The sequence below is a fragment of the Benincasa hispida genome, chromosome 9 (assembly GCF_027475165.1).
Source record: "Benincasa hispida cultivar pf3 chromosome 9, pf3_genome.v1.1, whole genome shotgun sequence".
In the NCBI taxonomy this organism is placed as follows: domain Eukaryota; kingdom Viridiplantae; phylum Streptophyta; class Magnoliopsida; order Cucurbitales; family Cucurbitaceae; genus Benincasa; species Benincasa hispida.
In genome coordinates, this window is record NC_143486.1 from 26,712,261 (window position 1) to 26,727,636 (window position 15,376).

At 27.5% G+C, this 15,376-nt stretch overlaps 1 protein-coding gene across 2 annotated transcripts; it reads right to left on the reverse strand.

Annotated features, from left to right (window-relative positions):
* Positions 1–366: 366 nt before the first annotated feature.
* LOC150033708 (uncharacterized) lies at positions 367–6,006 on the reverse strand. 2 transcript variants are annotated; one of them, XR_016532328.1, is made up of 3 exons: positions 5,751–6,006; positions 3,757–3,953; positions 367–1,139 (listed from the first exon to the last, which is right to left on the reverse strand). XR_016532328.1 is itself a non-coding variant. In XM_090318105.1 (2 exons), the coding sequence occupies exons 1-2, from the start codon at positions 5,827–5,829 to the stop codon at positions 3,835–3,837; spliced, it is 198 nt and encodes a 65-aa protein (XP_090174231.1). In that variant the 5' UTR covers positions 5,830–6,006; the 3' UTR covers positions 3,627–3,834. The 2 variants fall into 2 exon arrangements, 1 of the variants encoding a protein (XP_090174231.1); XM_090318105.1 differs by lacking the exon at positions 367–1,139 and having other exon boundaries at positions 3,627–3,953.
* Positions 6,007–15,376: the final 9,370 nt, after the last annotated feature.

Here is a 15,376-nt window from a genome sequence, read left to right on the forward strand (position 1 = left end):
AAGTAGTCGCGCGGGTGTAAGCAATCGTTCAGTAAACAGCACTATCATATATGCTCTTATTTACTAAACGATAACTCTCTTGAATCGCAACATACTGTGAGCTATTTAAGCGTCTCAAAACGATTATTCATCTTACTCATCAATTACGAAAACAGAAGAGACATCAGCCAATTATCCCATAACTGTCCAATTAATAAATAATAAATATAATCACATTATATTCATAACCTATGGTTTAATATCATATATTAGCCATAGTATTTTTCCTCCACTAGATATAAATCATATTTATATCTAATTTTTTCAAAATTAATGTATCTTATATATAAAGTCAATTATATCATATATAATCAAACTCCCTCTTGTTAATTTGAACATTTCAAACTGACTCAAAAACTAATTCTCAACTTGTATCCAAGCTACCAAGGGGACCTTATGAACCTATGGCTCGAAACTTCAATGGTATGTGAATAACCAACTAAACTTTTTAGCCACAATATCCACCATCTATTAACTGTCAAGCATTTTACTAAAGACCCACAGCTGAATTCTTCTTACCACATATATATTTTTATGTCCATCGGATATAACCAATCATCAGTACCCTTCACAGATGCTCGTAAGTACAATTGGGCCAATTTACTATTTTGCCCCTGTAGTTACATCTTACTCCTTAAATATCACTGATCCCTCTAATGAACAATACAACATATTCCTACTATGTGTGAACCCTCTCGAGCCATGAGAAGGTGTGTGGCGCCACATTGTTCAAGCCCCGGGATCAACCCTTAAGGGAGTAATGTATCTACTTACCCCTGCTTCGGGGAAGGAGTAAACTCCATCTTGTGTAGCTGAGTTCCCAGTTCCCAAATTAGACGAATCCCCAAAGTGATAAGTTTGAGTCGACGCTCTGGCCACACGCATCCAAGCAAATCAAAGGACCGCCCTCAATAGCAGGAATTCCCAACTCACTCAGGATTGAGGTCATGTTACATATGGTCATCATAGTGTAGTGAAGTCTCTGTCATGAACAGAGTTATATGACGAGACGTTAACACGTGGTCAGGTCTTATACAAACTCTTTATATAGGATGCCCCCGCTCGCATGTCCTCTACACGGATGATCAGGATCAAACCATCTGTGACAAGACACAACACTTGTAACTATTCCACAAAGCAGATCGCATCTATAGCATTACCAGGATAAGATTTTCGTCCTATATCCATATATTACAGACCATTTTGGTTATCACTTAAGACATGATCCACTTGTATGACACCACATACGTGCTTAATTTACATAAAGACGACCAAAAATTTTAGTCTATTGGTTTATGGTAAAGCAAATAAAACATCCAATGTGCAAAGTCAAGAAGTAAAGTAAATATAATGTATTATACATTACAAGCATTCGTACAAAATGTGTTTACAAACTACAGGACACGAGACTTCAGGGCATCAACCCCAACAGTCGTAACTGCGACTACCACCATATTTTAGGAGCGATTTTTACAATTTACCTATTACACAAAATTCACTTAATTTTCATTTTTATTTTTTCAAAAAGCAACTATCACTTAACTCGTACTGTCAAATTTATAGGAACTATTATGCATATTTGATAATTAAGGTCTATTTGGTAGAGAATCTAAAACCATAAATTTGAAACACATTGGATTCAACTAAAATATAATTGTACTTCATGTTTTCAGATATTTGTTTAGTAGCATATTCAGGAACTGGATTCTAATTTATATAATTGTTTAAAATGTGTTCGATATTATATTTATAAATCTTAAAACTAGTTGTACTTATCCACTAAATATTAGCTGCTAATAAACTATTAATTTATTTATGAACATGATCTATATTACATTATGTTGTATAAGTATTATTTTGTAATATTATACAATTTAAAATACATTGCATAATACAAAATTTAATTTTAAAAAGAATGAATTGAGTTTATAACATGACATGATGTATTTCTAAATATTTTTATCTTCATTTAATATATTATGCATTTTGAAATTCAAAATTCAAAATTCAAAATCTGAATACAATTAAAACATAAAAATGTCGTGTTCAGGGTTTACACTATTTAGATCACGGAATTTGAAAACAGTTTTTAGAAATAGAATTTAGGTTGTTCGCCAAACGCATATTAACCGAACTTAGTGAATATGAAAACATAAAACAAAATCAACATCGCTAACCAAACAAGCTCTAATTGTCTTTTTAAAAAATTTATGGTCGTTTGTTTCCCTATTTATTTATGCCTTCATATTTTTTAAAAGGTGTAAAACATTTGGATTTTTAGTCATATTTCAAAACCAAACACAAAAGTTTTTAAAAACTATTTTTTTTTCCTTCAAAATTTGGCATGAATTTTGATAACATTATTAAAAAAAAATAGATAACAAAACAAAAAAAATCATACTGAACAATAATATCTACAAGCATAATTTTAAAAAATAAAATATTTTTCAAATAGGATATTTAATTTTCTTTGCGCTAATCAAGCCGACATTCTCACTTCTACTTTGTCAACTACTGCTTGGAGGGGTGCTCAATCCCCTCTAATGTAGAATGCTCCTGAGAAAATTGTAAAGGGACTTAAATGAAAATTAGCCCAAAGTTTAAAAATCAATGAATTTTGACTTTCTGCTTATGTTAGCACCATATGAAATTTCCACTCTCTCCCCGAGTGCACGCTTCTTCCTTCTTAATCGATTTGCAACTTTTTCTTTTTCGTTTCTTTTTTAAAAATCTAATATGCACTTTTTTTTTTTTTAAATCTAATCAATTATTTGATTCCTTCTTATTCAGTCTGCAGTTTTTTCTTCAATCGATTCTTTGATTCTTCTTCTTCAAGCTGCAATTTTTTCTTCGATTGATTTTTCTTTTTCAATTGATTCATCGGTTGTTCTAATTGTATGAGAATAAGAAGAGTGAGAAGCGAGAAGCAAGAAGATTTTTTTATCATGAAAAAGTAAATTATGAAGGGGAATAGAAAGAACAAGAAGCGAGAAGCGAGAAGATGTTTGACCATAGTAAATCAAATTGAGAAGGAAAGAAGCGAGAAGCGAGAGCGAAAATCCTGACGTTTGCATTCTTGAGCCAAAGTAGTAATTTTACCTAACACTATCGACGCAAGCAACACGTCAAAATTTATTGATTTTTAAATGTTTGGCTAATTTTTATTTGGTTGGCTCCCAACATTCCCTATTGATACATTTTTAAATCCTACAATTTTTATAGGGAAGCCAGAAGATTTAAGATATGGATTGGATTATTATTTTATATATAAAAAATCACCCTGACCATACATAAAAAAAAAGTGACATTGCACTTAATTTAAAAGTTCGCCGATGAAATAGTAATACTTGCACTTTCAACCTTTTTTAAATGTTGAAATAAAAAGGTTAAAAGTGAGACATTTCTCTAGCCTCAAAAGACAAATTTGTATTTTTCTTATATGTAATAACTTTTAGGGGGAAAAATATCAATTTAAATTCTTAAATTTTAAAGGTTATATCAATTAAAAACTCTTTAATTGAAAATATTATGCAAGTAAATCTCTCTTTCATGGAAAAGATAAAAAAAATAAAAAGAAATTATCATGGTTTAAACGTTTTATGAAAGTGTGAGAATGTATTTAATATACTGTGAACATTTCCACCAGTTAAATCCAAGAGATGGAAAAAGGGAAGAAGAAGAAGTTAGAAGAAGAAGAGAGATGTTAGAAGATTTTACAAAATGTATCAAAGTAGTATGACGGATCGCTGTTCTGGACAAAGAACTGTCATCTCTTGTAATGAAGAAAAGCTCGATTCATGACGACGATGGCGAATTAGGAGGAGAGCCGGACTCCACGAGAATGGACCATAGCATCTGCACGTCTTCACAAGGGCAAGACTTCACATCTTTATACAAAATGTAGATCCCTTTCTCTACATAAAATAAAATAATACCAAAAGTTCAAGCCGAGTTTTCATTTTGGAGATAAAATTTGAACCTTCTTCCTCTAATTTGTTTTCCCATTCATTTCTGTCCATTAAAAACTATCCCTAAAAAAAATATTAGAATTAAAAGTTTATCTCATTTCTTAACCATTTCATTTTTTATTTTTATTTTTTTTAAATTAGATTTATAGATATTACTTTTACCTCTAAAATTTTTCATTTTTTCTACTTTTTATCAATAGTTTTTTAAATTAAACCAATTTTTTTTATTTTTTTTAAAAAAAGAGCTTTTAAAACTTGTTTTTGAAATTTGAAAGTTGGCTAAAAATTCAATTATTGTAGATATAAATTATTATAAGAAATTGAGAGAAAATATACTTAATTTAAAATAACCAAAATAAAAAATGAAGTTGTTACCACATGAAACTTAAATAAATGTTTTAATCCTTATTATTTGATGTTTTGTTAATTTAGTCCCTATTATTTTTAAAGTTCAGATTTAGTCCCCCACATGTTTTAAACTTCTTTTAAATCCTATCACTTTTGTTAATAATCATTAAATGTACTTAATTAATGATAAGTTTAACCTGACATTTTGAAATAAATCAAGCCACCTAAGGAGAAAATGTCCCTATTGAAATTTCTACCAACCATCTTACAAAATTTAAGTAGTAATTATTGATTTTTAGTTTTTAATTTTTTTAAAATTAAATTTATAAACATTTCTGTCTACTTCTAGATTTCTTGCTTTGTTATCAACTTCTTTATATATATTTTCAAAAATAAAGTCAAATTTTGAAAACTTAAAAATAATTTTTAAAAATGTGTTGGATTTTAGAATTTGGCTAAGAATTCAATACTCTTTTATGTACTTAGAAAAGATGAAAACTATTATGAAAAATTGGGAGTAAATAGATTCAAAATTTAAAAACTAAGGCCCCGGAACAATCATTTCTTTTTTTGTTTTTTATTTTTTTTAAATTAAGCCTATTTTTTTCCAATATCTTATAATGATTTGCATCTTTTTTTTTTTTTGAGTACAATAGATTGAATTCTTAACTAAATTACAAAAACAAAAACAAATTTTTAAAACCTATTTTTTTAGCTTTCAAAATTTGGCTTGATTTTTTAAACTATTGATAAAAAGTAGATAATAAAGGAAGAAATTTAGAAGTACTGTCTATATGCTTAGCTTTAAAAAACAAAAAACAAAAAAGGACATTGTTATCTAATTGAGCCTAAACAATTACCAAACCAACCTTAAAAATGAGTAATTATCTTTTTGCTAGCCGAATTTATTTATCCAATAAAACGCTAGATATATTCACAAAATATCATGTCATATGATTTTACCACCACTACCACACATTAACTCAAAAAAATGTATAACAATAATAATAATAATAAAAAAAAATTGGTAAACCACACAGAAGGGCTAGATTGAAACATTAAGCAGGGACTAAATAAAACAAGAGGGATATTAACATGTAGGGTTTGATTGGAATTTAGGCTAAATTTCTAAATGCTTATAAAAAAAAAGTATTTTTAAAAGCACTTAGAAAATAGTCAATCTAAACATATTCATACGAAGCTAGATCTTTAAAGAAAAAAAAAGTTCTAACTCGACCCATGGGCACAAACAACCTCCATTGGGGCAAAGCATTATATTGTAGAGAATCATCATGAAATAGCTATAAACAAATCAATCGACAACAACGAAGATAGAAGAATCGACGTGGATGATCAATTAAGAATAAGAGGAACGAGAGAGATAGAATGGATTACGGTTTGATCTATGGGGAGAGTGAAGACGATTCCAAAGCTTCTTGAATGGTGAAATGAGGAGGGATCTAAACAATCCCATTTAAGAAGAAGAAGACGAGGAAGATTATATTGGGACAATAATTAAAAGGCAGACTATAGATATGATAATCTCAAGTTCCTATGGGTTTGGTTCATGGTTGGTGAAGAAGGTGAGAAGGGGAAAAAGAAAGAGAAAGAGAGGGAGGTTTTAGAAAACTTCAAAACTAATAATCTATGGTGGGAGTTTCCTTAGGGTTTAGAACTTTAATTTAATTCATATATATAAGGACACATGGTTTCATTTTTCACTTTTTTTTTTTTAAAAAAATATAATCTCTCCATATTAAGTTAAATCAATGTAAAAATATAGTATCAAGTCATTGGGACATCTTAACTTTTATTCAGCCCCTCTCTATATTTATTAAATGGTGAAGATTCAACCAATTATTGAGTATTTGACCTATAAATTCAACCAATTTACATAAATTATCTTGTTAGTCTGAATTTTAAAGAATATGTGTGTTTGGTCTTTTAGTTTTTAAAATGTATCTTTTAGTCTCAGAATTTTTAAGAAGTGTTTGGTCCTTGTTGTGGATGAATTTGGACTTGTCAAAAATCAGAAAAAGATAAAGGAAGATAATTACTGATAAAATAGATTTATTTAATCACATATAATTCTAACTTATTAGGATTGAGAAAGATCCATTTCATTCTTATCACAAACAGGAAAAGGTAAACTCTATCTCATTCTCCCTATAAACACATCATTATAATTCTATATGAGGTAACTTGAACTTGATTTGAGAGCTATATCTTAATCTAGAGCTGGAACTTTTGTAAGATCTAAAACTTGTGCCTTCTTCTCTATTCTATAATTTTGATACCTAACTTTGGAATCATAGCTATTTTTCTTTGTTTTAGAAGTCATCTCTTCCTCGCAAATTTAGCATTGTTATTACGTCAAAACTAGGTGCATTTTTTTCTGTCCAGAATTTAACATCAACAATCTTTAAGTTTGTACTCTTTAGTCATTGAGTTTATAAGAATAGATTTACAAAGTTTGAAGTGTTTTTTTTTTATTATTTTAAATAAATATGATATTTTCACTTTTAAAAAATCCGAGAGAGCTAATTTTATGAAATTATTTTCCTAATTTAAATGTCATATAATTATTTTAAAATAATAAAAAAATATTATTCCAAGACCTTCGGAGCACATGTCTAAAAATTTTAGAATTAAAAAAGTACATTTATTTTTAAAAACTCGAAAAGTAAAAGGATTATATTTTAAAAACTTAGGTTAATTTTCAAAATTTGAAAACTAAAAAAAAGTGAGAAACGTTTGTCACAATATTTGGAGGTATCACGGCCATCGAAAGACTTTTTGTCCAATAGATATTATTAATATAATCATTATGAGAAAATTATCTATCATGCCCTTCAATAATTGGCAGATGGACATTTTATTTTAATAAAATAATGGGTTAACTAATTAAACATGGTGACTAAAATATAGGGTAATTATTTTAAATTATAAAATTGTTAAAAAATATATATTTTTTTTTCAAATATAACATAATGTCATTGTCTATCCGTGATAGATACTAATACACCGATAAATATCTATCAATATCAATAATAAATATTATTAATAGACAGTAACATTTTACTATATTTATGAATAAGTTGACACATTTTCCTATAATTGATAACATCCCTTATATGTGTGTAGAATCTTAAATAACCACTTGTTACATATTTAAATATTTTGAAAATCATCTTTTTAATCACGTGTCAATTTTCGAAGAATATATGCATTTGGTTTTCAAATTTTTAAAATGTGCATATCTTAGTTCACGAGTTAATAAAAATAAGTAAATTTAGTCTTTTAATTTTCAATACTTTTTAATCAATAATTGTTTTAAAATAAATTTAAAAGATAGTTGTATTAATTTATTAATATCTTAAGTAAGAAAAAATATGTTCAACTTATCCTTTTTATAATTCAAAATGCTATATACTTATTTAAAATAATAAAATAAAATTACTTTAAAGAACTTTTTAACCTATTATTTAGAAAATGTATATTTTGATAACTTCACGACGAAATATAATTATCCTAAAAAACTCGAGAATTTAAAAAAAAAAAAAAATTAATGCTTTGAATAATCAAGACCAAAACATTCATATTTTCAAAATTTGTGACAAAAACGTTTTTCACTTAAATATATTATTAACAGTTTAAAATTGTCGGTTACATTATTATAATCATATCACGTGAATTGTATTCAAATTAGCATCTCTAAAAATCAAACTATATACAACATATGTACCTTCCATCTAATGGTTGGTGGAGAATCGACCACGTGGCAATTATTTTTTCTTAAAGAAGTTTGAGATTATAGTACCAATAATTTATCACATATATTAAATGGTTATGGTGTATTATTGCATTTATTACAACTAAAATGGTATATATTAATTAATATAATTACACTACATAATTTAATATAGAGGCAATTAAAATCCGTGCCCTAGTATTAAATTTTTGTAGGAACAATGGGTAGTATTCCCTATATGAAAATTTCTTGTACTTTAACATGTGTCATAATTTTTTCTATATTATTTTTTTTTACAATCATTCTTTCCTATATTAAATAGTAATAATATGAGGAAAAAAATTGGAAAAATAATGAATTTGTAATTTTGGTGTTGGCAAATCACCATTCTTTCCTTTACAATCAATTTTTTTTTTCTATATTAAATAGGGATAATATGAGTAAAAAAATTGGAAAAATAATAGAATTTGTAATTTAGGTGTTGTAAAATCACCATTAATAGAATATAGATTAATAGAATATAAGATTAGTAAAGTTCTGATCGGTAACATTATTGTTTTTTTTTAATAAAAAAAAATTCTGTTTTCAAGTTCTAGAAAAAAACATTTTCAAAAATAGAAAAATAAAAAAAATTATTTACACAAAATAACAAAATTTAATAATTTTAGATTTCTATAAATTTCTACCACCATTAAATACTGATAGACTTCTATTAACCTTTATCAATGATAGACTTTCTATCAATTTTTATCATTGATAGATGCTAATAGAAGTTTATCAGAATTTACCAATATTTTTTTTCTATTTTTTAAATAGTTTGATATTTTTTATTTACAGAAATTTTCATCAATATCAATATTAAAATTAAAATACCAATATCTATATAGACATCAATAATTCAATCTTCTCCCTCATTTAGGTTTCTTGTTTTCCTACTCTTCTAGGACACCAATAAAATTTGCCCTACACTTATCATGTTTTAATTTATATAATATCAAAGATGAAACGTTAAAAAAAAAAAAAAATACAAACAAACAAATAAACATGACATAACAATCTTTGAATGTTTTATTCCTTGAAAAATTACTTTGGACTTCCTTTTTATTAAAAAATTTTAGAGAATGGACAACTTCAGCTCTTTTCTTTAGTAACAAGAGAGAAAATAAAATAAAATAAAGTAGATGCATTATTTACTAAAATGACCCTAAATCACAGACCTTTGTTCAAGATAAAGAAAGAAACTTATCATATTACCAACAACTTCCACGTCGTAAAATGTTAAGATTTTAACATGTATTTAATTATTTTTTATATAAGGAAAAAAAAAAAAAAAAAAAAAAAAACCTTTCAATGAGAAGATTTTTATTGTTGAATCAGAAAGAAATCCCAGCTATGACCTAAAATTCTATTGAAATTCTAGATAGAGATAAACATTTGACCAAAATGACCCTATATTATTTCACACCATTGTTATAGAGAGAGATTATATTTACTTAAGCTTGTACTCTAACTATTATTTTTCTTTCTAATCATCCTAATAATGTCATGCATTATTCTTGCAAGAAAAACATGCAAATAATTTTGGTCTTATGTCTTCATCAAAGATCTTTCTCTCTCTAACCCAATTTTGTAGAAAACAAATGGGTATAGATAGTACAACACACCATATCTCAAACAATAATATATATATATATAGCCAAATTTTTTATTTTTTTTCTTAATATTCTCTTACAAGCTTCATTTCTTTAATCAATTTATCAGCACTAAAGAAAAAAAATCAATTTAACAAAGTCATAAAACCATCTCTTTGTATATATGCATCCTACAGTAATTATAAACTTTAATGCAAAATAATATTCATCGACATTTTTTTTTTTTTTAAAATCACATTTTGTAATGGAAGGAATTAAATCAATTTATCTATTTTTGGAATATACAAAAACATTGAAACAAATTATTATTAATATAAATGTAAATATATAGTATTCATCATAAAAAGTGATGGATCTGAATATAACTTAGACACATCATCATATGAAATGTTGATGCGACATTTTTTATAAGAAAAAAATCATCAGTATCTCTATAAATTTAAGATTTCAACATTTATGTTGACAATCTTGTTTGATTCTTCGATAATAATAAATAAAATAAAGTTGTTAGGGTCGTTAGGGTCGTTATATTTCGGTCAATCCAATTAATTTGTATTGAATGGGCTATTTAATGTAACACCTACAATAATCAAAACAAAGTAACATATTTCATTTTTTATGATTAAGAATGTTCCTTTTACTTATTCTTGTGTGTCAAGCTAAAAAAAGATGTGAAATTTCAACTAAAATTTTTTAATAATATGCATGTAGCTTCATCCAGAAGAGTTTTGTTGTGATGCAATAATTAATTTGCTTCAATTAAATGGGAATAGGTAAAATTTCAAAGATGAATGCATACAGACTATATATATATATATATATTAATATTGGTGTAAAGTCTTAACCTTTTAAGACAATGAAAAAGATCAATTTGGTGAATTGGTCCATCATAGGGAGGTTGGATTTGTGACTTTTTACTCTCTAAATATAAATTAAATTCATAAGAACTTGTTAGAGATAGAAAAAATGTCAAACTATTTATAGATATAACAAAAAAAGTATATTGATAGATATCGATAGACTTCTATCTGCGTTTAATTTATTTAATATTTTCCTATAAATAAAATAATATAGTAAAATTAAATAATGAAATGTTGATGTCCCAATCGTGAAAAGTATTGTGTGTGTTGGTTTTGGTTTTTGAATTTTGTGTTTGTTTTCTTTAATTTTTTACGCATAATTTTCATATTTCTTATGTAAACATTTGAATTTTTACCCAAATTAAAAAAACAAAAACAAGTTTTTGAAAACTGTTTTTTCAGTTTTCAAAATTTGGTTTTGATTTTGAAAACACTTCTAAAATGTAGACCGAAATGATATTTCTAGGTTTGATTTTCAAAAACCAAAAATAAAAAATCAAGTTCCCATTTGGTAACTATTTTGTTCTTTATTTTTTATTTTTGAAAATTAAGTCATAAACACTACTCCCACTTCCAAATTTTTTACTTTGTCATCTACATTTTAAGAATGGTTTAAAAAACCAGGCCAAAATTTAAAAACTAAAAAAAATAACTTTTAAAAATTTGTTTTTATTATTGGAATTTGGGTAAGAATTAAACTATTGTATTTAAGAAAAATGCAAATCATTGTAAGAAATAAGAAGAAATGTGTTTAATTTTTAAAAACGAAATGGTTACCAAATAGAGCCCTTAAATATTAAAATATTGCTCGCTCCTCTATCTAACTAAAAGACTAATTGAATGGACTCTTTTTTAACAAAAAAAAAAAAAAAATTGTGGTTGTTTTGTCAAGAACGTTTCATATCACACCTTAATTAAATGGGATAGCCAGCTACAATTTAAGCATTCAATGTTCTTTACCTCACAATTAGAGTTCGTTTAAACTATGTAACCTCGTTAATATTATTGTTTTAATATTCTTGTAAGCATGTAGAAGAGACTATTCACTTTTCCCCCATTAAGATCATAACAAGAGCTACACTGTCTATCAAGGTAGGAAAACTAATGAGTTACAAACAGAAAAATCTAAAAAAATATTTACATTTTACAGCAAAAATTTTTTAAAAGTGTTTTGTATTTTTTTAAATCTTTTATTAAATATTTTTAAATATATTTCAAAAGATTCCTTATTGTTTTGATTTAAAAGTATCAAAGAATTCAAGTAATAATCAAATTAGAAAAAAGATTCGAATTTGTATAGGGAGGAAGGTATTCAAATCAAAATATTGAATATTTGAATATTCGTAACTCGGAAGTTAAGTCATGAGTAACAAAAGTTACCTTTAGGTTGACAAAAAAAAAAGTCTTCAATAAAACCACAATGTTGGAAGTCATAAATAGAATCAACGTATATTAATTTTAACATTTATGGTGATTAATATTAATTACTCAATGTAAGCGTTACACTTTCGATCTATTTGGGGCCCTCAATTGAGTTAATGTGTCTGTGTTTGAAGATGTTTCGGGTGCTAAGTTAAGTTCATATGCCAGAAATATATGGTATAACTTTTCTGTTATAAATAATATGTTTTTGTGGTGATTATTTTTGTTTGAAAATTTTTTTATTCAATATTTTCTACATATTTTTTTTGAGATATGACTAATGACTTCTTTTTTTTTTTTGTGTGTGTGTGTGTTTAGAATAGGTGATATTATTAAATAACAACAAGAGGGATTCCACAGACAGAGATCAAGGCATCAAAGAAGCACAAGCAAAGACCACAAACAAAGCCAACAAGATAGACCAGAACAAAGCCAAAACATAAACACATAAACCCCAAACAAGAGAAAACCAGAGAAAAGAAACCAGAACCCCACAACTAGGGACAACAACAAAACAAAAGACAACAAAAAGTTCAAAAAGAAGAAAAACATCTGTAAACACACACTAGATAAGACTAAGAAGATCAACCCACTAGGAAGTAGGTCGAGCACGAACCGTAGAGACCATAAGGTGAAACAGAGTAGACATCGTCTTCGGTCGATCTCCATGCAGCCGCCGATTATGCTCCTGCCACATGTAGTAGATAGAAGCACACCAGAATACACGGAACAACTTACTACGCACCCCCTTACCCGACCCCACTCAGTACAAACAATTTAACTCGACATTCCAACCCACCACCCAATGCGATGAACCCAACTGACGCAACATACCAAACCACACTTCTCTTCCAAACACGGTAAAAAAATAAATGATCTTGCGATTCCACACCTCCCCACACAGAAGACACCCCTCTGACAACACACCCTAGCTTCTTAACAAATCCCGCGCATCCAACCTATCTCAACTAACCACACACAGAAGGAATGACGCGGAATACCACCCCGCCCACAAAATACCAGCCCAAAACACTCTAGAACGAAGAGGTCACATACTTTTCCACGCACGATCGATAGAAAATCGACCAGTAGCACCCAACACCCAAACCCAATAATCCTCCCCCTTCACCCTTGGCCCCACTACCTGAATAAGACCCCAGAACTCAAGCAATTCCCAAGATGTTGTAGGCCCTCTCCAACCTCCCTCACCATTCAAGAACTCCGACAACTGCGCTTTCAAACTATTCCATACATCATAAACCACCATAGACCCATATAACTAATGACTTTTTAATTAGAAATATAATTAGAAATATAGCTAATTAATTATAACACACATTATCCTCCGCCAATTTTACTGTTCCTACACATTGAAGGGGTGGTTAACTTTCAATATTTTTCTTTAATATATGTTAATATCTTCTATTTTTAAATTGATTTTGTTGTCCCTTTTTTTTTTATTTATCTTCTCAAATTTCAATCGAATTAATATAAATTAGTCAAGAAACACGTACATACGCACGTGAAATCTTATAATCTTTATCAAAAGATTTTAAAATATAGTGATTTTTTAGCTTGTATTAAATAAATTATTATATTTTTGTTTTAATATAGTACCAAATATATATATATATATATATATTTTGTTAGTAACTAGTTGAGAATGACAAAAGAAGATTTTATAAAAAAATTAAGAATTAAATAGTTTAACAAATATTATTCTCTATAGTCCCTTAAAATCTTGTAGTTTAAATTTTTTTAGAAAGAATCTCGTAGTTTTAATTTAAAGTAGCTAATACATGTTTAATTTTTGTTATAACTAAATACTATTTGAAGTTTATTTTAATCTCCATAAAATTTATGAAAAAGTTTCACATAATATAATTTTAAAAATTAACATTATATTTTAATTTTAAAAAACCAATACAATAAACATAAAATTCTAATTTGAGAACCAATCATTTCTTTTAGAATTCTATAATCTCAATTTTCTTAATTGAAATCTTTATTCTAGTTTTAGTAAAAATTCAAGATTCTAAACTAATTTATGCACATATGTATAATTTAAGCTTCTGAACTTTTTTATATATAAATTTACTTTATTTATTTTCATACTAGTCTCTTAAAAAATTGTATTTTTTCCCTAAATTTTAGCTATGTGGGATTTTTTTTTAATTTAAAAACATAATCAAACACTTTATTTATTTCTTTTATATATGCATTTCACACCTACATAAAAAGAAGCACTTGTTCGATGTATAATCAACACCTCTTAATAATCACATCCTATTGGCATCATTTGCATCAATGGGTGCTCATCAAACACATACACTCAAAGAGTTGCATCGTGCCAACATCAATTTCACTTATTCTACATAAAACTTTAATTTTGAAATACATAAATATATTTTTGAACTAAAAATTCAAAAATTCACATTTATTGTTTTTTGAATTGAAAATTAGAATACTCATTTTATCGACAAAGGGTAACATGGGAGTTTATTAAAAATGAAAGGGCAAAATAAGTATATATAAAAATTATCCCCTTTTATATATAGAATATTAAAAAAAAAAAGTATATATGAATCTTAACAAATCAATGCGCCACAATGTCTAAGGAATGCCAAAAATCATATCCAAATATATTGGTTATTCACTTTTCTACAAAGAATCAAATGAAAATTAAAATTATTCCTCAAAAAATATAAATGAAAATTGCTAAGTAAAAATAATAATAAAAAAAATAAACCAAAGTAAAAATTCCACTACCATTGTCGTAGATCATTGCCTTTCAACACTTTCTAAAACATTCACAATGTCGTAGATCATTGCCTCTCAACACCTACACAACGTAAGTTATGAAAACTCATCCAATTAACCAAAGTAAAAATTACACTACCATTACCAATAAGAGCGTAGCTCAACTGGCATAGTGCTCGTACTATCGACCTCGAGATCTGAGGTTCGATCCCTTCCATAACCCACTATATTTACTATACCTTCCAAAAAAAAATTAACTACCATTAATATGTTCAGCCCAAAAGTTAAACCCAATTTTTAATCAAATTTAAAATAAATTTTAATTAATGGGACCCATTTCCCCGATGGGGAATCCCCGCCAGGCGGGGGTGGGGATGGGGGAGAATTTTTCCCTCCTTCCCGATACCTCCCAAGGAAAATTCCGAATTGGATCCAAAATTGACGGGTTAGTGTGAGCTTATCCATGCGGTTATGCACTCTTCGAATAGGAATCCATTTTCTGAAAGATTCTGGCTTTCGTGCTTTGGTGGGTCTCCGAGATCCTTTCGATGACCTATGTTGTGTTGAAGGGATATC